At 39.0% G+C, this 24,704-nt stretch overlaps 1 protein-coding gene across 2 annotated transcripts in view; it reads left to right on the forward strand.

The window, feature by feature from the left end:
* Positions 1 to 608: 608 nt before the first annotated feature.
* The window catches only part of ROS1 (ROS proto-oncogene 1, receptor tyrosine kinase), a 108,777-nt gene continuing 84,681 nt past the window's right edge, over positions 609 to 24,704 (forward strand). Inside the window, exons 1-15 of one of the 2 annotated variants that reach the window (XM_006026162.2) lie at positions 609 to 975; positions 3,320 to 3,373; positions 5,426 to 5,485; positions 6,375 to 6,401; positions 10,041 to 10,101; positions 11,263 to 11,411; positions 12,372 to 12,510; positions 15,379 to 15,580; positions 16,343 to 16,419; positions 18,069 to 18,191; positions 19,087 to 19,271; positions 20,666 to 20,763; positions 21,759 to 22,270; positions 22,988 to 23,200; positions 24,102 to 24,212. In XM_006026162.2, the coding sequence (XP_006026224.1) occupies positions 853 to 975; positions 3,320 to 3,373; positions 5,426 to 5,485; positions 6,375 to 6,401; positions 10,041 to 10,101; positions 11,263 to 11,411; positions 12,372 to 12,510; positions 15,379 to 15,580; positions 16,343 to 16,419; positions 18,069 to 18,191; positions 19,087 to 19,271; positions 20,666 to 20,763; positions 21,759 to 22,270; positions 22,988 to 23,200; positions 24,102 to 24,212 (2,134 nt within the window). In that variant the 5' untranslated portion in view covers positions 609 to 852. Of the gene's footprint in view, positions 976 to 3,319; positions 3,374 to 5,425; positions 5,486 to 6,374; positions 6,402 to 10,040; positions 10,102 to 11,262; positions 11,412 to 12,371; positions 12,511 to 15,378; positions 15,581 to 16,342; positions 16,420 to 16,867; positions 16,973 to 18,068; positions 18,192 to 19,086; positions 19,272 to 20,665; positions 20,764 to 21,758; positions 22,271 to 22,987; positions 23,201 to 24,101; positions 24,213 to 24,704 lie in introns of those variants that run through there. The other variant, XM_025207061.1, reaches the window with a different exon arrangement.

A 24,704-nucleotide genomic window follows, 5' to 3' on the forward strand; every position in this document is an offset into this window, starting at 1 on the left:
GTCCACACAAAATTTTACAATTTAAAATCATAAATTAAACTGGTGAAACACAGCTTGTAAGAACCCCTTTAAAAAGCACATAATGAAGTGGAGCAGATTTTTTTGTTTGTTTTTGTTTTGCCGGGGCAGTGGGTATACCTGGTGCTACCAGACTATAAATATTTTAAAAATAGAAATAACATCCATGATTCAAAAAAGTGTATAGGAGCAGTATTCCACTTGCTGTGATTTTGTGTACAAAACCCAACAAAGCATTCTGACTTCAAGGGTATTTTGTGTCTCTGTGTGTCCCCATTTACCATGTTTGGAAGCTGCTGTTAAAAATAGCATCCATTGGCAAGATTGTGCTGGTTTTTGTGGGCTATTATTAAAAGTGTTTTAACAAAGTCATTCTCTAGCACACTACCCAGCCTGGCCATCTTACCTGTTGTCACTTTAAAAAAAAGTGCTTTAAAACTGTTTCATCCTAGTAGAAAATGCAACATGGAAAAGGATTTACCTTATTCTCTCCTTCCCCTACTTCCTTATTCATCATGATACCTCATTCTGGGCGTTCCTCTTAGCTTCCATTTCATGTGAATGCTATTTAGATAAGGAATCTGGTGCCTTTCATCTGTCCACACTTTTGTTTCATTAGTTGAATACAAAGCTATGAAAGAGATGTTGCACAATTTCAAGGCAAGTGATCCAGGAATCCCTAAAGTCACAAAATGGATGTATTTTAAGTAAGGATTTTAATTCACTTGAACATTGAAATGAAGAAGTTTTGTTTCTGGCATCTAGAACCAAGGGAATTTGTATGACTGAATTAAGAAAAGCAGCATTCTGACAGATGAATCTGTTGTTCAAGTTATGAAGAACATCTGCCTGTGGAATTACAAGCTAACCAGTTTTGTTTCTTTTTGCTACGCATTGATTTCCACAGGACATTGCACTTTCTCAGACAATTGTCAGAACTTATGTGCAAGTAGTGTGGTAAGTTCCGGAAAAAAAAACCTGTGCTTAACTCTTTGAAGCATGCTTCAGTTGCTACACCCTTAGAATTTTTAATTGCAAGACACTTTATTTAAAATTGCATCTAAAGAATATGTGTGTAAAAGTGGGGTTGAGGTCTGATGTGTTTATATTTGAATTTGGAGTGAAACATTAATGTCATGCTTATTAAAATTTAACCTAGTAAATTACAGTGTATATGAATGCTCTTTATCTTCTGTTATAACGACTCCTCAGGTCACTGTAAAAAGAAGAGAGCACAGAAAAGAAATATATGTTTTCTCAGTTTATTTATTTATTTATTAGATCTATAATCTACCCTATCCAGAAGTCTCAGAGCAGCTATATAAACCCTTGGTCAGATCCTTTCCATTAATTAAGCAACTAAGTGCGATCCTGCTCCAGTGTGAAAAAACGTTAATACTAAGTCACAGAAAGTACTGAGCAGGAGCAGAACCCATTCACCTTTTGTGTTAACTTTTTTTTTCAGGGTCTTGAAAAGGACAGATGAAATACCATCACACTTGGGCACCTAAATCCATTTAAGTGCCGAATGGCTGGAATAGGATCTAGCTCTCTGGCTGCTCATGTACAATCCATCAGTCAGTTTGGACTGCTAGTCATATCAGTTTTTAATGGTGCAGTAGGGGAGAGTAAAATATTTAAAAAATAGAAAAAATTAATTGTGAAGTTAATTGTAAAATTATAAAAAATGTTAGTAGAATTAAGGCCAGGAGCAGTATCAAAACTGGTTTAACTTTTTAATTTTCTAGGTTTTTTAATTGTTAATTTCTCTTTAAGAAAAAAAGCAGGTTGCTAGATATTTGATCTAATGCTTTCTTGGTGTTCCTTTGAGTAGTGAAGGGAACTTTATTAGTTTTTCTTCTACTGATGCATAAAGAAGATAAGCCAAAACCTTTTTGAAACTGATTAAATAAATATGTTTCAAACTTTTAGTAATTACGTGCCTATTATTATATGATTCAGATGAGGCTGTTGTCTAGAAGACCATGTACCTTGTCTTTGTAGAAATGACATTGTGTGCCCTGTATTAGTAATGCAGAATATAGTAGAAATGGACATGAAATGTACAAAACGGACTATTTGGTGCACTATATTATTCCATTAGGAATGACCACTCTTTGTTTCTGTCACACAAACCAGCTCCAACAAGAAAGAAAGGGTTAATCAGTTTTTCTGCTATGACCCTAGGATGTAATGATGATTTTTAACAAAGATTATTGGTTTATTTTTAAACGAATGAGAAATGTCTGGCCAGTCATTATATCAGCTATGTAGTAGACGACCGTTGATCCTTTGGGATCATGGGGCATGCAGGAGAGGTCTCCCAGATGGTTCACATATTCACCTAGGCAGGCATATGGGGGAGTGGAAGCTACCCAGATCTTCATCCCCCCTTGGACTATTGAGACAGAATCTAAAGGCCAGGCCGAGTCTGCATGTGTGGTGCCTTGATGTCCGTAGTTATGTATGCAGCTAGGAATCAAACCCAGGTCACCCATGTAGCAGACAAGTAGCCTACCACTTAATCACAACAGCAGGGTATAGTAACTCTGAAAGACAGGTACTCAGATGAGAAGAAAAAAATCTGGTCTCAGGACCAGTACAGATTAAATCCTCCATTCCCCAAAGTATATGTGCATATTCACATTGTGTTTTAGCTGTTTTGGACTGGAAAGAGGTTCATAACCACTGCTGAATTATATGGCCCTTATTTGCATACCTTTGTACTTACGGTCAATTTTAGTCATGAGCACAGGCCAATGCTTACAGTTAAATACCTGCATACATGTGTGTAAGATCAGGCCTATGTCAATGGGTCCCAGACTCTCTCACACCTGTTAGGAAGTGCCTGGACTTAAGTTTCACACAAGGCTCTTTGGGAAAAAATATTTTAGTTTTGAGGCATTTTGGGCATCAGAAGAGGATACATTGGGAAGCAAAGTCTAAGTCAGTAAAAAGGAGGTAGGAACAAAGGCATTTAATTCAAGGAAACAAAATCTATAACATGCTTCCCAAGAAGGTTGGATCTACTAGGTTTTATGCCATTTGTGCTCCAGGTGTCTTTATTAAGCTCAACAAGTCAAAATCAGGAGACAAAGGGTTGAGGTAACTATTGACTCCAGCTGATTCCACCTACTTCAGGAACCTTAATTCGCTTCAAGTATCAAGCAAGTGAAAATCAGACGGTGTGTCAGCAATAATTTAAAAACTGGAAAACAATTTAATAAAGGAAGGACATGCTGATATTTGCTGCATTTAATCAAGGAAATTCTTTGTAAATAGCTGTGTTTTTCATTTATAGGAAGGAGAGCTTGCCATTAATAACCTTTGCAATGTTAGTGACATCACCAGAGCTGTGAGTAATAGTTTGCTTTGATAACGATATATTATTGATGTTTAGATAACCAGGGTGCAATGGTCACAATTTCTGCTTATACGTTTGTACTGTGAGGCATATCAAGACTTGGTATAAATGGATGCAACTAAATTGCTAGCAGAGGGGAGAAAACTATTTACAACAGACCTGAATATGGCCCATGTAGACCCTTACTGTTTCCAGAGAACTTGCTGAAGGGGAGTATAGACTTTGTTTCCTGGTCTATTGACATTCAGATCTGCAAACTTTGGACTGAAGATGTTTTTGAGGTTATTTAGGCTCTCATCAGAATCAGTGCTTCCATAAGATGCTCATAATCAATACCACTGTAGTCAGGGTAGTCTAGCACAGGGTTGTCAAACTCATCCATCCCTCTGGGGCAAATTAGGGCTGCTGGGCCGGTCTGCAGGCCGGATCGGGACCAAACTCCTGTACAGAGTGCAGCACCCACAGCCCTGGGTCCAGCCCAAATGCTGGATGCTGTGCATACTAGGCCCACTCCAGGCTAACCCTGCATGTATTGTGCAGGCTGCACCACCAGACTGGCGCTGCTGCACATGGTATGTGGGCCAGACTGGCCCCAGAGCACAGAGCTGGTCTGTCACAGGCACTGAATGCAACATGTGGGGCCAGGGCCAGGAACCGTGCTTGCCCCATGTGGTGTGTGGGGTCAGTCCAGAAACCCATGGGCAGGATCATACAGCTCTATTGGCTGGATCCGGCCTGCAGGCTCTGCATTTAAAACTCCTGGTGTAGTGTGTTTAAAATAAGGCCCATTTTACTTTCTCATTAATTTGATAGGAAGAAACTGGAAACACATTTTTAAAAGCTCCGTGTTAGACTTTTGCAGAGTTCTAAACACTCAGGTTTGTACTGAAGATCTTTGTAGGTCAACATACATTTTTGATGGGGAGGGAGTGATTCTTCTGGAAGGCCAACAGCGTTTAGCCAATATGCCCTAGAAGATATCTAGCACAATTCCCCCTCATGATCCCATGTGCTCTGAAGAAGGCCTGTTATCACACAGGTTCTGGGTGATGTAGAATTTAATCACCAATGGTATAACTATTATGTAGAGCATCCTTTCAGGACAGGACTCAGGTAGGATTGCTTACTTTATGGTCCTTTATTGTCATACTGCTTACCGGACATATAAACCCACCTCCAACCCAGCTCTGCTGAGATTCCAAGCAGGCAGGCAACACTTACAGTTTTCTTCGAGCCCTGCTGTACTTGGTGTTTTTGTTAAGGCCCTGGCCTCTGGAGTCAGATCAGACATCCTCATTTTTTAAAGTAGATGTAGTCTTCACAGTGACAAAGAAAACAATGATATATAATGAATCTGAAAGGCTTAGAAGTAGAAGGCAAACAAAAAGAATCCAATTTTTTAAAATAAAATTTATGATTTTTAATGCCAATTTCATTTTTTTGAATGCCTGGGGCTGGCAATACTTATTTTTCAAATCTGGTCCTTACCTCTGCAAGCCAGGCATGGCGCAGAATGAGAAATGGATAGAGCATTGACTCCATCCTCTGGCAGCTAAGTGCTTCATGTTGGGAATTAATTTTCCCCTTCCTACAGCAAGAATGAACTGGGGTTTTCTTAGCCAGAAATCAGCCTATGGTCTGTTTCTGGAGGAACAGATCTCTGTATGGAGGTGTGCAGCTTGGTACTGCTTCTACAATTTCTACATACAAAATTATGCAATAGATTTGTTTAGTCAGTCATATATTTTAAACTAGGTTTTAAAAATTTGGACCGACATTTAGGTACTTTCCTTGTCTTACTGTTGTATCTAAAGTGACTATTTAGCCTCACAAAAGCCTCCCTTTTTATAAACAGGGAGCTAAAACTGTGGGAAACTCAGTGTTTTGCCCCAGATTACACAGAAGTCTTGCCAGAGTGTAGAACTGAACCCAGGTTTCCCACTTCTGTCCTAACACCAACTGCATTGGTACTAGATCATTGTCTTTTTTCTTTGCCTATTGAACTACCATTTAAATATTTAGTATTCACTGTCTTTTTTACAGTGCACACAGGGCTGTCAATTTTGGAATGCAACAGTACAAGAAAATTGCCCGCTGAAATGTGTAAGTATGTTATTCATCATGGTTCCACTTCATACATTCAGATTTCCTCTAGGAAATTATCCAAATGTATTTTGCCAAACCAGACTATTTTTATAATAAAAAATTGTAACAGCCACCATTTGTTTTCCATATAAGTTTGTACATTCCCTGTTGGAATATGTAACATGATTTTACTAGTCTGAAGTTCCTAAATAGAGTGTACTGAACTTGGAAAACAGCTGTTTTTGGCATAGGTCAGTGACTCTCAATCAGGGTGCTGCAGCGCCTAAGGGTGCTAGGAGATCCCATGAAGGGTGCCATGCTGCCCAGTACCTAAGTACATATGAGTAGGTAAATACTTTCCTTATTTAACCGGCTCTGGCTAGACAGTGGCACCTGTGTGCTGCCTCTAGGGATTGCTGCCGCCGCCCTTCCTTCCTCTCCCTCTGCCCCTGTAAGTCCCAAAATGGGCTTTCAGTCTATGAGAATTACTAGTATTCAGCATCTTTCAGTATCAGACCCTGTTAAGCCTGTTCCACATTTGCATGCACCTATAAATACAGCACAAGCCATCGCTATATTTCCCACCTTTAAACAACAGCAGATACATACAAATCACCAAAAGATTTTGGAAAATTGTTCATGAAACATTTAATGTCATTTTCCTCCATTGAGGTAGTCCCTCTCTTTCTGCACAACTGGAACTCATTTGGACTTAGCATCGTTCAAATCCTGGCCTTACGTATTTATTTATTTTTTTCAACTGTTTGCAACTGTGATAGGCTTTTACAGGTTATATTGTGCTGCAGAAACTGCCTCATTAATTTATGTTATATTATTTGGACTATTGGGATATTGCGAGATTGTATATTTATGCTAATAGTATTTCTTTGTGTTTGCTCCTCTACAGAACCAGACCTACATTAGAGCATGTGAGGTAAGATAAATGCCAGGAAGATCAAAGCAAAGGCTCTAAAAATCATTTCAATGTTTAAAATCTTTGCAAAACAGAATTAAACACAATTAACATGTAAAACATCCAGAATTTTGATTATGTAGTCCAAGCCCTAAAACTGCAGAATAATCCCTTCTTGAAAGAGTTGTATCTAAGGATATATCTACAGATTGCAGTGTGTGATGGAGTGTTTAACTTCTTGTTATTAATCATGGCATACATTTTTATAGTTGTGCCTACAGGTATTCCCCAAGATCAGGGTCCCAATACAAAATGGACTGTATATCCATGCAGCTAGGTGACAGTTCAGGCTAGATTCCATTCCATGTTTAGAAATCTAAGTGGATTTAGGATTCCTAAGTGCAATTTCACCCTGTTCAAGTTCCTGAAAATCCCCTAATGCATCTGAAACACATCTGATTGAATCATAAAAGAGCAGTGAGAACAAGAAGGAAGACCGCCACCCATCTTTTGCATTAAATGTTTTTTCAGAGACTCAAGCAGGGTGGAATAGAATCACACTTAGGCATCCAGATCCACTTACAAGCTTAATAGGTTGAATAAAATTGGGCTCTCTGTGTCCTAAAGAGTCCTCAACTGAAGCAGACAAACATACAAAGGAAGTATTGTAATCTTTATTTTACAGACTGGGAACTGTCACCGAGGGGAAACTTTTCAAAAGAGCCTAACTGACCCATGTCCTATTTTTAAGTGATTAGCTACATCCATACTCCCTCTCTACCCAGACCCTGAACACTTTTGAGAAACAAGCCCAGCTCACTCTCATCAAAATCCAGCAATTCAGCAAGGTAGACAGCTTAGAGGGTCCTGAGCACATGCCCAGGCACACTGTTAGGATACCTGTAAGCCATCTATTCTGCCTAATTGTTTAGATACACACAGATTAGGAATGGGTGGGAGTTGCTTGTTTCTCACTGGTGGTCCTGGTCTTAGTAGAGAGATGATGCAGGCAGGCATGGCTTGAGTATCACTGGGCATGTCTACACATGTACTTTAATGCACAGTAGCTTATTTTACTGTGCATTAAAGCATCACATAAAAAACTATGCAGTTACATTAACATGCAGTAAAATAGGCTGCTACGCATTAAGTAGAACTGAAAAACCATGCACATTCATTACTGTGCACATGAACGATGCGTGCCCTCGGAGGCTGGGGGGGCACAGCGATCACCTGCAGGCTGTGGCGGGGGCATGGAGGTGGGGAGGGGGGAGTTCCCGCCACTGTCCACAGCGGTGTTGGCAGGGCTGGTGGGGGGATGGCAGGTGCCAACCAGCGGTCGGCAACTACCTGCAGATGCTGGCAACAGCTTCTTTTATGGCACTGCCAATCTTAGGGGTGGACATGCACCAGTGTGCACCCCTTACACGTTGCCAATGGCTCCAGGTTTTGCTTTATTTTGTTTTGTCTAGGCTTATCTCTATTGCAAAATCCTGTGATATTCAAAAGCTGAAGATAATAAATATTCCTGCTTTACTAGTTCTTTTCATACAGCAAACATTTTTCAAGTAATAATTAACTTTTGCATCAGTAAAATGTGACGAATGGCATATTATAGTGGGTGGACTTATTTCTTTTTTTTGGTAATGGTCTATGGCTTCATGGTATATACTTCCTGAAGTTCATGGAAACTGATAAGAGAGAACTGCCTTAGCAATTAATTTCCAATACTGTAGAGACAGACATATAACTATGTCTTATTATGCTTCAAACTACATGAACAGGCAGTAGGCCAATCCCAAGTACAAAGCAGAGACTTATTGCTTAATTAAAGGCATTAAGGAAGTAACTTTTTTGTTTTGCTGTTAGTAGCAATGTAAACATTTCCAAGTAAACTACCTTTGTCGTAGAAAGACAAACTGTACAAACATTGGCAATTATGCTTCTGTTCTTGGCACCATGAGGAGGCTAAGTCTTTACAAACTCTCAGCGGCAGCCTTACTGGATGTCTTGGGCTTTGACAGTCAAGAATGGGTAGCTTTTTTTTTTTAAATGTACATGTACCTGCTGGTTTACACCACTTTGAATAACTTGTCATGAAACTAATTCAGTACACACATTTCCTCCAGTTCCTCTTGATTTCATGTCCTTTTTCCTCTTCCTTACAGACTGATCCTTAACTGCCATAGGCCTAGACTTAATTTTTTCTCTTGCTGAGGAGATTAATAAAGGGATGAGCTTTTTAAGCTAAAACTTGCCATCTATTTACCATGAAATTGAGAAATCATGGTTTATTAACCATTCATGGTGAATGCTGCTTAATGGAACAGATTCTGCTTATGGAACCTTTTGCCATGTTGGGTAGCGCCTTATACCCTGAATGTTCCGACTGAGTTTATTAGGACTATTACTGGGAAAAGGCACTGTTCAACAGGAGCAGGACTATTTGAATCCAGTTTAAGTTGGAACTACTTTATATAGTGTATGTTGAATCCACTGAGTAGTAATGCTATAATGTTTCTATAGAATTCTTCATTGCAATATCTGAGCACATCACATAGAGGTGGCCTCAAAAGGTCCCTGTGATAGGCACCCAACTTTACACAATGGAAATTCAGACATTGGAAATTCAGGCACTCTATTAATATGATTTAATAGTAAACATAGAAATTTAGGGCTTCAAAGGACTTTTGGGAGACATCTAGTCCATTAGTCCTGCATTGAAACAGGATTAAGTATATTCAGACCAGGTATTTACCTAACTTCTTCTTAGAAACGTGCAATGAGAGGAATCTAAAATCTCCCTTCATCATCTGTTTCAGTAGCTTTGTAGTTAGAAAGATTTTCCTAGTTTCTATCTAAACCATTTTTGCTGTGATTAAACTATAGGTAATTTATTCTCCTATTCCAGAGAACATGAAGAACAATGGATCCCAATCCCCTTTACAGCAAGCTCTTGCATGCTAAAATATGGTTATCTTGTCTCCTGCTTTAGCCTTCTTTTTTTCTAAAGTAAGAAAAAAGTAAGAAAATGCACAATTGTTCCATCATATGTCATATTTTCAAACCTTCTATTTTTGTGCCTTCCCCTGGAATTGCCAATTTGTCTCCATAATTCTCCATAATTTGTGCCCAAAACCACACACAGCACTCCAGCTGAAAAGTGTAAAATAGACACTTCCTTTTTACTTAAAAATGACGCTCTACTCTTACTTTTTTGAAAGTGTTACATTGTTGACCCATATTTAGTCTGTGATCTACTCTATCCTCAAGATCCTTTTATATCAGGATTAGGAAGCATTACGGGCATAAGGAACAGTGAAAAGGGCAAGGCTCAGTGACTAGAACTTATCACAAATTATAATAAAAATGGGCAATATCCTGTTTTGCTTACTTAGATATTTTTAATGGAGTCCAATGAAAAGTGAGCAGGATTTGGTCCCACATATTGCAGAAAATGGGCAATAAAGGGAAAACAAAGCCTGATTAAGTGCCAATTAGAAAAACTCACTCCCGCCAGCAGACTTTTGCATTAAGCCTATGGTACCATTATTTTGAGACTGAACACAATTGATTTTATGGTATTAGTATGGCTGGATGCTTCTATCAAGAAAACCTACAGTATTTATACTAAACTAAAGATCTGTATGTTTTATACAGAGAATTTCCTGCAAGTTTGGCTGCAGCTGTGCAGAGAATGCTTATGGCATTAAAATACAGGGTAAGCATGAACATCTCGTTGAGGAGTAATTCATAGCTTGTGGAACTCTTTTCTAAGAGTACCAGGGCAGGTCTACGTGTGTGCATTTACTGTGCAGTAACCAAAATTATTGCATAGTACGGGTGCGTGTCTACACGTGTATGCCCGTACTGCGCAGTAAATATGGTGGCTTACACTGACTTGACTATAAATTTGATACCTACATTACCTGCCCAGTAACATAGATGTAGATGCCTTACTGAACAGTAACACTGTGTGTGTGGTTTGATTTGGAATTAACTTTAGTCCCAAAACAGACCACACACAGTGTTAATGTGCTTTAACACCTGCATGTGTAGACACCTGGCCTATTCCTGCTTACTACGCAGTAATTTACTGTGCAGTAAATTTAAGATGGCATAAATGTATGTGTAGACACCCCCCATTTTACTTTAGTTTTGTGTGAGCAAAGTCAGGAGTATATTGCAATTTTCTGATTCCTATATAGATATTGTACTAAAAAGATGAACAGTCCTATTATTGTCTTCAGCTTAAAAATAGAGAAAGAGATATTGTGTTACAATAAATATATTTTTAGCACCATGAACTTCAAAATCTTTGAATCCAAGCGCAGAGGATTGGAGAAGGATTTTCAAACACACTCAGCTTCGCCATATCTGCATCAGCGATAAAAAATCTCTTTGACTTCAGTGGAACAGTTAGATCAATACTGAGCACTTTTGCAAATCTTACTCTTAGAAATCTACTGTTTCTTTCCTGTTTGGATGAAACAATGTAAGGATAGCCTCAAAGATTTCATTATAGTCTTTTGTTGGCCTACTGATCATGAAAAGAATATTTAATTTATGTTTCAGGATGATGCCTATCATTTGTTCCCAAAGCAACCAGTTTCATACTTTTTTGGGTATGCATCTTTTCTATGTTTTTAATGGTTGTATAGCTACCTGTTATATTAAGGTACCTGGGGTAGAGACGTATCTACCTCACCTTTACCAAGCATACCAGGAGCCTCCCCACCAAAGTGCTGCTATTTCAGTGTAGCATCAGAGAGTGTTGCTTCATTCTGATACTTCACAGAAACTACCAGAATACAAAAATAAAGGGATTATTGATTTAAGATTTTTATTTTATGTTTAATTGTACCTCCCCCCATCCCCAAAGATTACTTGAACACACCTACAGCACCATTTGCATCTATCATTGGAAGCCACAATGTGACTTTACGATGGAAGTCAGCTAATATTTCTTGGGTGAAATACATCATCCAGTGGAAGTACAATCAGCTCCCTGGAGACTGGAGGTACACTGAGGTAAGGAAGGACAAAATAGTTCCATTTACTTTTTAAATAAATATTTTATTATTATTGTTTGCAGTCCATCTTATTTTAGTTGGAAACACTGTTCATTTCTTTCTCTTACCTATTTTGTGGTACTAGAATCATAGCATCATAGAGTTGGAAGTGATCTCAAAGTTTATCTGGTCGAACCGCATGCAGAAGACAGGAATGCTATTTTTAAACTATCTTCATCCAATTCTTATGCAGCTTTCTTTTGAAAACCTTTAGTGAAGGTGATACTGCAATTTCCTTGGGCAATATATTCCACTGCCTTAGTTATCTAATTGCAAGGAAGTTTCTCCTGAGATTTAATCTAAATCTGTTTTGTTGCATGTTAGTAAAAAGGTTTCATCTTAGATTTCACAATAAAAACTGCGTTTTGCTGGCATATAAAAAGATTCCTCTGTGCATGTTATATTTCAGTTGGTTAAAAGTATAAAACATCTGGAAATTATTTGTGTAATTACAGTATTTTGTTGGTGTTTGTTGGTTTGCATTTCAATTTTTGATATCTTTTAGACTATTATATTCAGGCATAATGATATTTATTAAAGCTTCCATGAGGCTTTTGGTATAGGTGCTGAAATTTGAAATGTTTTATTGTTAGAGTGTTTAATATTGTATTATTTCTTTAAAATTGAGATATTATGTTCCATCCATCCATCCATCCATCCACCTGCCCAACCATGCACCCATCCAATTTCTGTTTGGCTAAATTTGTGGTGAATTTTTATTAAAATAAAGAAGAAATAATAAGATGTTGTCTAAAGAAAACCAGTTAATTTGACTTTTTTCTACTTTAAATTGAAATTCAGAACTATAATTTCCTAATACACATTTTTTAATATAGCAATACCAGGCTAGACTAAGATCATAAATGGCAACTTTGCATGGTTCAATAATGAAAATATTTATGTGTGCATATTGATCTAGGTGACATCTGAGCATTCATATACAGTGAATAATCTTCAAGCCTTTACAGAGTATGTGTTTCGCATAGTTTGGATCCTCACATCTCAGCTGCAGCTGTATTCTCCACCTAGCCCCAGTTACCGGACTTACCCATCTGGAGGTAATTAATGTCCCTGATGATAGTTTCAGGGGCAATATTACAAAGTTTTAGATTTTCTGTTCTTATTTGTATTTGTTTTAAAGAGAATTCTTGATTTTTGAAATTTCAAAATTTCTGTGCATTAGATGTTGTGGGCCTATAAATTAGCTTGGGACTTTAAGCCAGTCTTGAGTCAGGATGGCATACAAATGGATGTAAGGAAATAGAGTGGGAGGGAATTTTTGACCAAGGGCATCAATAAAAACCTAAGAATCATAGAATCATAGAAAATTAGGGTTGGAAGGGACCACAGGAGGTCATCTAGTCCAACCTCCTGCTCAAAACAGGGCCATCCACCTGCTCAAAACAAGGTCATCATGCCAGCCAAGACTTTGTCTAGCCAGGTCTTAACCTCCAAGGATAAAGATTTCTCAGCCTCTTTGGGTAACCTGTTCTGAAGGATTTTCCTAATATCTAACATAAACTGTCCTTGCTGCAACTTGAGACCATTGCCTTTTGTTCCGTTATTTGCCATGACTGAGAACAGTCTAGCTCCATCCTCTTTGGAACTATTTTAGCTGGAAACACTGTTCATTTCTTTCTCTTACCTATTCTGTGGTATTAGAATCATAGCATCATAGAACTGGAAGTGACCTCAAAGTTTATGTGACCTCAAAGGCTCTCAATCTTCTCTTCTCCAGACTCCAGTTCCCTCAGCCTCTCCTCATAAGTCATGTGCCCCAGCCCCTTTTCCATTTTCATTGCCATCTGCTGGACTCTCTTCAATTTGTCTACATTTCTTTCTGCAGTGGGGATCCCAAAACTGGACACAGTACTAGGGGGGCATAATCACTTCTCTGGATCTGCTGGCAGATCTACTAATGTACCCCAATATGCAGTTCGCCTTCTTCACAACACGGGCAGTTGTTGGCTCATATTTAGCTTTCTGTCCACTGTAAGCTCCAGGTCCTTTTCTGCAGAGCTGCTACTTATCCAGTCAGTTCCCAGCCTGTACCGGTGCATGGGATTGTTCCATCCTCAGTGCAGGACTATGCACTTCTTTTTATTGAATCTCATGAGATTTCTTTTGGTCCAATATTCCAATTTGTTGAGGTCTCTCTGAATCCTGGCCATACCCTCCAGCATTTCTGCTACTCCCCCATAAGCTTGGTGTTATCTGTAAACTTGCTTAGGGTGTACTCCATCCCATCTTCCAGTCGCTGATGAAGACACTGAACAAAATTGGCCACAGGACCAACCCATGGGGCACTCCACTTGATACTAGCTGCCAACTAGATATGGAGTCATTGACTACTGCCTTTTGAGTCTGATGATCCAGCCACTTTTCTGTCCATTTTACAATCCATTCATCTCATCTGTACTTCCTTAGCTCTTATATGTCTTAGTCTCTCCTAAAAAGTCACACAGGACCTTTGGCATCTGTTTTTAAGGTTCCTTCCAAAAGGTGGTGTTTATCACAGAATGATGGAAAGTTGGGCAGGCTGCTGAGGTATGAACTAATGGTTTCAGCTAATCTTGGTACTGATGCGGTGTGACATCAATTTTCCTCTGGAGGTCTTTTAATTTTAATGAAGGTTTCCCACAGAATTCTTCTGCCTTAGCTTGTGATAAAACCTGCATCTCAATAGTGCAAGGTGCTGCTGAGAGGAATTTGGGATTGTTTTTGCAGTTAAATGAAGATGATTTTTTATAAGCTACAAACAACAAGGGGAAGTGATGGGAATTGTCAAACACAATTATGCTAATCACGCTTAACTGAAGACTCGCTCTTCAGTTATATTTCTGTCATCTCTGGGGATGAGTCATCTCTGTTGGACAGTTCAGCAATATCTGTTAGACCCTAAAAACAAATGATTCATTGCAGGCAGGGAAGAATCTCCAGACCTTTACTTTGGTGGCTGAGTTTTAGATACGGATTCTCCAGGACAGGCAATATAGGTATCCAAGTTGATATTTAGCCATTTCTGTGCTTAAGCTAGGTGCTTAGCAGATGTGTAAGACTCCTTCTGCTCTAGCAATCTCATGAGAAATATCAGTAGTGTCTATATGTTCATCTGACCCCGCTTTTTAATGCCTTCTTTGTACTATTTATGTGCTTTCACTTTGAGACAAAACTAGGAAGTCAAGGCATACTGAAGTGTACAAGTAGGCAGGTGCAGGGAACACCTATAGATGTGTGGCCACATGTGCATACACATATGCCTTTTATGTGTAATGTCACAAAAGATTTGGAATAGGTTCCTGTCCCTAATTGAAATCATTATGTTTTAATTTCCTAGTTTGCACCCTCCCGAGTGCAAACTGATGGCAAAAGGTTGAAGGAAGAAGTAAAACTCTGAAATATTCTTCAAAGAGTTCTCTTTTATCCTGTCCAGCCTCTTAGGATGGGTGTTTTGGGTGCTATGTTTGTTACTGACAAAACCTCATAGGACTACCTGGATTTTCTAGATCAGTGTGAAACTGGTAGCTTTTGTGTAGGGATGTGTTAGTGCCCCCCTCCCCCTTTCTCTTTGTGTAGCTGGTTATCCATTTTATGCTCACAGATATCTCAGGAGGGGACTTAAGGGCTTCATATGTTAAAATGGGAATGGCAGAGCTGGACCTTTCCTTCTCCCACCCCCACTCTTCCAACTTGGATCACTCTATATATGAAAGATCAGGAAAGGGCAAGGATGTCACACAATACTGGCATCCTTCCCCTTCTGCAGTGTTGCCTGGCGAGTGTCTTCTCTGTGTGAAACTGTGTGGTGCTAACACTTAGCTTCTCAGCATGACATGAATTGGCTGTTACATTATCTGTCTCCTTACTTAAAAAAGAATCACATTTCATAAACCTTGTCTCCAGTTAGTTATTTCTGTTTTTCACAGTTCCTGTTACAGCTCCTATTATTAAAGATATCGAAAGCTCAGGCCCTTACACCATTGAAGTTAGCTGGTCTCCGCCACTTTTCTCCAGTGGGTTGATTGTTGGCTATAATTTACTGCTGACCAGTGAAAGACAGGAACTACGTGGAGCAACAAGCAGTCAAAGTTTCCAGTTCTTCTCCACCTTGCCGAATACCACTTACAGGTACAAAAGAGAAGGTGATCAATGGGACTAAATGTGACAGCAGTGAGACAAGATACATTAGGAAAAGGGCACTGGTGTTCTCAGAACCTAGAAATACCTGTGCATGAGTCTTAACTGAACAGGAAAGATGCACCTGAAGACTGCATTTGTAGGATCAGTGGACAAAATTCCCCTTTCAGGTACACAGTCAAAAAAATTCAAGGTCTCACCACTGAAATCAATTATGTTACTCTAGATTTACTCATGAATAATGGAATTAGAATTTTAGCAAAAAAACCAAAATCCCCAAAAAACAATTCAGTTGGAGATGACAAGTTGATGCAAGGCCAAAATGTGGGATTTCTAATACTTCAGCCTTTGTATTTTTCGTTTGTATAGCATTTCTCCCATACATGGAGGAAATACAGACTCTTTCTACTGTCTGAGCACCTGCAAATTTTCCTTTAATTAAGCTCAAGAAAGCTATGTTTTTCTTTTAGAGATGTGTATAGACATTTCTTTGAAATCAAATTGAGTTGTCACATGAATCTGAGGACATAATTTTGCTACTTAATATACTTGATTGCATTGCCTTATCTAGCAAAGCCATTACATTCACTTCTTAGATTATATTTTGATTAGAATTTGTCCCTGGTTGATTTTTTTAAGCAAATGTTTTCACTGAAAGCGAGATGTGATAAGCAATTGCAATAAAATTGTTTTGCTTGGGAAGGTCTACATTTCAGGTGATGCTTTGGAAAATTTCTCTTTGATTTTCTGTAGGTTTATGATTGAAGCAGTAAATATGGTTGGTGCTGGGCCATTTGCAGAAGCCACCATTACTACACCAGAATCTGAAGGTACACACTAGGCATATTCCTTACAGCTTCTTGTTCATTGGGAACAAATTTAAATTCACATGAATTATGGTCTTTACAGCAGAAAAAATGATTGTAGGCCATTTGTGGCAAGACTTGTCTATTGCTCTGTTCCTTCACAATGGCCAGGATGGTAAAGTTCTGTTCTTGCTGTCTAGGCACATCTGTAGTAAATGTAATAATAATAATATAGAAAACAAAGGCCTCTGTCAGGTGAGCAGATGATTCACTTTAGTACAGGGGAAAATATTAATGGTCTGACTGAGCGTTTCACAAGAGAGGACTTCAGGACCGGAAGGTATGAGCACGCAGAATCATACAAAATTGACAATGGTAACAGGGGAATGTCATGTGCATAAGTCCTTAATCTTATTCAAGTTATGCCATATCATATCCTTCTTTAATTTTGTTTTGTTCTTTGTTTCTAAATAGGGACATCTGTTACTAAGAAAAATAGCAATACACTTATAGCCACCTGTTTTTATGAGGTTCTCCAAACATTTCAGAAACATTAATTAGTTGCCAGAAGAATATGGTAAGAGAGAGTTAAGGATGACAATAGAAGCAATGTTCCCAAATATTATTGTTTTAGAGATCTGTCCAGATGGGATAAAATCCCCTTAATGGCCATAAATTCTGGATATACTCAGTTATTTATACAACATGGATTTCACTGCATCCCCACTCACTTTCCACCATCTGTGGATTGCAAAAATCCAGGTTGTCTACAAGAGAGATTTACAATTTAAGTTAATTGATTGCTAACACAATGGTAAAAGCTAGTCTAGACACTTCACAGATATTTGTTCCAGGGTGGGGAGAACCCTAGCCACAAATATTTGTGTCCTAAGACAAAATTTTGTGGAATGTCTAATTTAGGACATAAAATTGTAGTTAATTTGCAACTACATAACTTGTGTTAAAATCCCTAGTGAAACCAAACCTCCAATAGTCACCACATGAAACTTTAATTTTCCTGAGAACCTGAATTCTAACAATATATGCTTTATGTGGATGATGATGTAATTTGAATCTATCTTTTTAGCTGGATCAAATATAAACTCATTTCTTGTTACATAAAGTTAGAACCTAGAGTGCAAAGGAGGATTCTTTGGGATATGACCCTTTTACTTTAAAAGAACATCTTTTATAAAGTGAGGGTATCTATCAAACCAACTTACTTACAAATATAGTGTATATCCCATAACCTGAAGTCCCAAAATCAAGACTGGGACTAGAGACTAGCAATCAGACATTATTTAAAGTGCGCAAGTTAGCAAGTGAACAGACACAAAACCAAGTAGAATCATAGGGATAATACAGTACCATAAAGTGTACTTTTATTTTATTTAATTAATAGGTTTTGTTAAATTAGTCACAAAAACCTTCATAACATAACAAGGGAATATATATTACAGAATGTTTTGTAAAAGACCTCAGGTTTTAGGAATGCAGTAAAACCCCACGTGTGTGTTATGTTTTTTCACAAAGTGGTGGTAGAAAGATAGTTTTATGTTTGTATATACGCAAAGGGTGTTTAACTTGAAGATGTATAAGTTAGCAACATTATCCTTTGTATTTGTGTTTCTTTTAAAACATAACTTATGTAAAATTGTCCTTTTAATTCTTAGTAAAAGAGAAAGCAAAATGGCTTTTTCTAACCAGATACCAATCTCTAAGAAAGAGATCCATGGAATCATTTTTGGAAGCAGCAGAATGCCTTCAGAGTAATGTTATATGCAACAATATTACAGGTTAGTCCTGTCACTACATCTGTCTGTTTCTCCATCTCTATGTCTCTTTTGCATAGATACTGATATATCGCCACTGCAGTAGCATTCAGGTGCCCCATAAGCATTAATTGGTCAATAGACCAATGTTTTTTTTAGACGCAAGGCACTCCTTGTTAAACTCAAGGCAACCTTTGAAAAAATGACAGCTGTTAGCGTTCACTTTGTTTCTTGACCATGGAAAAATAATTGATCAATTCTTCTATTTTAAAGAACTCAGAAAGACCACAATAGTTCAGAATGACTTGAAAACTGTGATTTCTTATTTGAAATCTCTAAGTTTATCTTGTGAATCACGTGTGGATGTTTGTACACCTAACAATGCTAAACTTGTGTTGTACCCTGCGACACCTTTAAAAAGATTGCATTGGCATGGTACATGAGAGAAAACTCAGATATCTGGACTCAAATCCCCTGGTTCACAATGCCACAAGGATGCAGAAACCACATATGCCCCAGACTATGATAACCACTATAATACGGTATTGATGCAGACACTGGTTGCTTTTTCTAACTTGGAGTAAAATGAATTGTGCTTGAGAAGTGAGATGCAAATTGTATCTCTTCTTACCAGGTAGGGTGACTGGTTGGCTGTCATCTGGTCTAATATGTCTATTCATTATTTTTATTTTGGTTGCGTATATTAGTATTACTTTCATGGGTTACCAGAAATATTGTATTTTATGGGAATATGAACTTGAAGCATCGGGCTTAATTAACATTTTTTCAGGTCTGGTCAGATCTCATATTAAGAACTATCATCTCATTCTAAGATAATTTTTATAATGCAATGAAAAATCAAAATGGATTTCCTATATTAACTAGCTCTGTGTGTACATGTTTGCCTTGCTGTTTCTAGGGATTGCCGTGAATGTTTATCAGCAAGCTGTCTATTTCTCAGTGGGGAATTCTATCTGGGTAAAAGGAGCTGCTAGCATGTCTGATGTGTCTGACCTAAAGCTCTTTTACACTGGCTTGGGAACAATTACTTCAATCTCTGTGGACTGGCTTTACCAGATGATGTACTTTGTCATGAATGCAAAGGTAGGAGTTTGGGGCTTAAAAAACTTCATAATACTTAAAGAGTCACTTCATGATCTATTTTGCATGAGAAGACAAAGAATTTATGAAGTATAGTATCGCTGTACAGCATACTTCTTTTCTTCTTAATAGGATTTATATTGTTCATATAAAATAGAACTGCTCTGGCAAATTAAGAGTAAACAGACTACAGGTTTCCCTGGCTTTATGCAGGTTATGTATGTACGAATTTGCTCCTATGCGATGACTGGTTTTTACACCAAAAATTAATTATATCAGAGATAAATTCACTCGTATGTGATTGGTGTGGTGGCAGCAGGCAGTCAGCTGCTTTGTGCAGTGTACTGTGGGAGTGACGTGCACCAAAATATAGTCTCCTGTGTGGAACTGTGCTCCTCACTCGTTGTCTGTGACACGTTTTTCTGTAGTTGATAGTGTCCTGTGCTTGTGTGTACTGTCTGCTGTTGGTGAATATCAAAATTGTCTTGTAAAAGTGGTAGAAATGGGTCTGGGGGTCAGTACAGTCGAGGTCTTGGAATGTATCCCTGTTTGTTACATTGTAAAGTGGGTTCCCTTTATGCGAATTCGAGTTATGCACCGTTTTCCAGGAACACATGTACAGCATAAAGCGGGGGAAACCTGTATCTAGAATTCCATCAGTTTTTGCTCAAAAGCCTTGCTATAAGCTATGCCCTGACACTGATTGACTTATGGCTCATTCCCTGGAAAAGTCACTCATTGTCTGTATCCCAGTTTCCCACCTGCAAAAGACTGTTGTATTGCACATTTGATTCTCTACTCATGAAACTAATAATTAGAGTGGTCAGTTCTTGGGATGGCCTCTTAGTCCTCTTGTAAACATGGGAGGAGAAGCCAGAGACAGCTGCCAGAAATAGGCAGCTGAAGATGCCTCCTGCAAGTTTCTGCCTCCTTAGTCTTCACTTACTGTCCATGGGGATATACAGACAGGACCTACTGTGCCCAGACAACTTCATGCTCTTCCAGTCCTACACTCACAAAGTGACTGCAAGGGTTCACTGAAGACAGCATAGGTTAGAAAAGACCTGAAGTCAAATTTGTCCTAGGTTGCTTCCAGGATCCAGAAACAACTTCTCCCCTTCATAAGCTGGTTCCAATTCAACGTCTGTTTTGGTCAGCCTTCAAAGCTAGCCTGTTTCCTCCAACTTGAAATCAGATGGTTAAGTGGAGAGTAAATGAATAATTTCTTAATATATGCACTCATGCTTGCCATAATCAGTAAGTCTTATAATTGAATGATGAAAGCTTGCAGGGGCTAAAGTTGTTAGAGGAGTCTATCCCTATGCTTACTAGAAGGAATATCAGGTCAGGCTGCTGGTCACCAGTAAACATTGGGTACTTTATATTCTTTTCTTTAGGTATATATCTGTAGTTTAGAGAACTGCACAGTAGCTGAAGACATTACTCCACCTTCAGTGACTTCCCCTAGGAAAGTTATAGCTGACCCGTATAATGGGTAAGTAGTCTGCTTTGATGGCTTAATAACAGATCTACTGTTGAGCTCTTCTTCAATCTTCTTCAATTTGCTAGTCAGTCACTTACTGATTCCAGCTCTTCTCAATTAAAAAAACCCCAAATAAAACAAAAACCAGACAACAATTATAAATACTGTATAGATTGTTCCTACTTCTCCTCAGCCCACTCATACTCATGGTTGGATCTTTTCCAGTAAGTTCATGACTGTATTTCCAATACACAAAGTATCTGAAAATATTTAATTAAAAAAAAAAGACATTGTATGCTTTCATGGAAATGCTTGTTTGCATTTTAAAGGTCTCTGACTGGCAGTTTAGATTATGTATAAAAATACTTTAATACAGGGGTACTCACTCCCTCAACCTGTGGGCCAGATCTGGCCCCTGGTGCCTTGTCATCTGGCTTGTGGGTCTCCCTGCTGGCCCATGGGGCGCCCTGTGGGCTGTGGCCTTGCACACTAGATCCAGTGCAAAGGAGAGCACAGAGCTTGGGTGGAGGTGATGTAAAGCCTCAGAGTGTGATCCCTAGATATAGGACTAGGCAGTGTCGGGCCCTGATCCCAGTGCGCAGAGCCTGGTGGAAGTGGTGCAGGGTCCCAAGGCTCTGATCACAGCATAAGGGACTGATCCAGGCATACAGGCCCAATCCTGGAGTGCAGGGTCTGCTTTGGCTCATAGACTGGCCCTTTTTGGCCCATGGAGCCAAAAAGTTGAGCACCACTGCTTTAATAAGCTATGGGCCAGGTCTCAGTTGATGTAAACCTGCATATTCTCATTTTATGCCAGTTGAGCATTAGAACCCATATATTTCTTATAAAATATGAATTATGAGACACCATAATTTTCTCATCATTCTTCAAAAGGACAGGTGCCTTTCAGAGCCAGTAGGCCACTAAAATGTCACGTGTACAGCATTGGTGCTTTTTTCCTTCCTTTGGTGGTATTACTGTTTTGGGCTGTTCTGTTTCATTGTCAGGTATATTTTCTATCTTCTGGAGGATGGTATTTACAGGGCAAGCCTCCCTACCTCTTCAGATCTAATCACTGCGGCTTTACTAGTTGTGAGAATCCGTGCTCCAAAAGACTTTGTGATTAACTACCAGTCCAAAAGACTTATTTTCTTCTACAAAGAAAGACAGTCCTTTGTATCTTGTTTTCTGGATGGTTCAGGATTTAACGAACTGCGACCTAAAGTTTCATTTGCAGACATAGAAAGTTTTGTTTATGAGAATAACACGTTGGTGGTCACAAATGGTAGGGCAGTTTTCCATGAAGAGATGTCTGCAAACGGGATCTCCAGCTTTAATGAGTACATTGCAGATTGCAGCCTTACTGATCCAGACTATTTTGGGTATGGAAACTTGCTCTTTTATGGCTCGTCAACTCAGCCTTTTCCTTTGCCATCACCGCCTCAGCTTGTCACAGCTCTGTTTGGATCAGACCGAGCTGTAGTCACCTGGAAACCACCCGAACCCACTATTGGAACCAGTAAGTTCAACCAAGTCCATGTTGCATTATACTTCCCAGAAAAGATATTCCTGATTTTTGTTGTACTGACACCTTCCCACTAATTCAACTTGAATAGCTTTAATGCCCAGGTCATTGCCCCATTTTTAAATCAAGAGTAATTCTGTTTAAATCAATGGAATTGTATTAATATGCAACAGGTATAAATAAGAGGAAAATAAGGCCCAATGTTGCCTACTGTTAAGTAGCCAAGATTTCAAGATTTGCTGATAAAATAAAAATTCATCTTAATTCAATTAGCGGTGACTGACTTGAGTGAGTTACTGTTATGGGGGTTAACAGGCTACGTCTTAAATAAGTAAAGAAAGTAATGCTGACTGCTGGTATCATGGTGTCATCAATGGTACACAGAGTGTACCTACTAGTGCCATGGTGACTCCATGGCTGGCAGGCATGCTATCAGCTCTACTTTGTGTATATGTACATTTGACCTGTGATACCAGAAGTGCAGCTGTAGCTAGAGCCACTGACTGGCAACCCCTTCAGGCTAGATCATCTAGAAGCTGAGGGTTATGATGTACTACCATGGCATCAGTGGTGAGAGCAGCTAGTGCTGTTTAATTTTCATTCCTCTTGACATGTCTGGAAATCTCTATGCTCTGATATTGATTGCTTTGAAATTAATCTGTTAAAGCTGTTCCTTATCCAATCATGTGATTGTTTATTTATGCTGTTCAGATCCTTCTGCTTGGAAGAACTGGACTTATATTTTGAAAGTATCATCTCAGGGTTCTGCTGACGAGGATCTAGCTGTCTCAAATATCAGTCATACTAACTTTACAGTGAGAGACCTGTCCAACTTCACAGCATATGAGGTGTCAGTGAGAGCTTTGTCTCCTGCTGGGGAAGGGCCATGGTCAGAGTCTTTTAAGGGTACTACTTTAAAAGAAGGTAAGAATGACTCCCTCACTGAGGAGAAATAGGTGAGTTGACCTGTGCACAAAACTCTACCTGCTGAGGCCTAGACCTTGGGCAAAGATCCAAAATTAAGAGGAAAAAAAGCATGGCACAGGACGCTGTATACGACATAGGATTAATAATGCCTTCATCATCAATTATATTCTCAAAACACAGTTTGCTAATTTTGATAATTTCTAATGTAAATAATACACAGTAATAAAAATGGGAACACACTGGGTTTACACTTGTGCCTAGTTTCCCCATGGTGTATCCTTTGAGGTGACAAGAGTAGCTGGCATCACTTTTGAAGTGTGGTGAGGACCAGTACAAAGATTAGCATCTGAAGACTACTGGTGGTAGGTAAAGCTGATTTCATAGATTTCATAGATATTAGGGCTGGAAGGGACCTCGAAGATCATCAGGTCCCGCCCCCTGCCCCAGGGGCAGGAAGTCAGCTGGGGTCCAAGAATCCTAGCAAGATAAGCATCCAAATGCTGAAAGTAGGCTCCTGTTATGTAAGTGGGTGGTTACTGCAGAAATACATAGGCGAGGCCTCAGAGATATTTTGGTGCATAATTCCTACAGCAATTGTAGAAGTGAGGTGTCTAAATATAAGCTGGGTGCCTGAATACCTTTGTGGACTTTTGCCCTAATTTTTCTGTTTCTCACCAAAAAAAGGGATAATGCTTTTCTTGCAACTTCTGTCAGTTTTTTTTATCTCTTTGGATTGAATGTTTTCAGATCAAGGATTGTTTCTTACTACATACTTTTCATAATCAAATGCAATAGGATTCTGATATTGGTATCTGGCATATAAAGAATGGCCAAATAATTTACCAGTATTTACATTTTCTCAGTACCTCACAGTTAGAGTTTATTCATTTTTAATCAGTTGAAGAAGAACCTTATATTTTGGCGGTTGGAAATGAAGGTCTTTGGAAGCAGCGCTTGGATCATTTTGGGCCAGGAGAATTCCTCTGTCCTGATTTAAGAAATGTTACAGGTAAATACTATCCTAGCCAAGTGTCCCTGCTAAGGATCTGTCTGCATTTATCCAGTTATTAAAGGAATTGGTGAGGGTGTTTAAACATAGGCTCCGGGAGTGGGAGTTCAGGGGGTGAGAGCTACTCTAATTAAAGTGCCCAGAGTATCATGTGTATCAGTGTCCCCACGTAGAATGAGCTTTAGTTAAAGCACCCCCACTGCCATTTTTCAGTGCAGGGGAGCTGATGCATGTGATGCTGGAGTTTGCTGGAGTGCTATAGTGACCATGCTTCAGCAGACTCAATTAATTAGTCTGCTCCAATGTGTTGTAATTACATGTCGGAGCAGTCTCACTGCTCATATATAGGTGCCCTGGAAGACTGGCACTTCTGTCAAAGCTGACTAGACTTGAACGAATGGAGTTAAATAAAAATTGTTTTTACTGGTAAAGCTTAGATTTAAGCTTGTCACTCTTAAGCCAACAGGGTCTGGTGCACCCTTACCAGGTTCA

The sequence above is a fragment of the Alligator sinensis genome, unplaced genomic scaffold, assembly GCF_000455745.1.
Source record: "Alligator sinensis unplaced genomic scaffold, ASM45574v1 scaffold38_1, whole genome shotgun sequence".
Taxonomy (NCBI): Eukaryota; Metazoa; Chordata; order Crocodylia; family Alligatoridae; genus Alligator; species Alligator sinensis.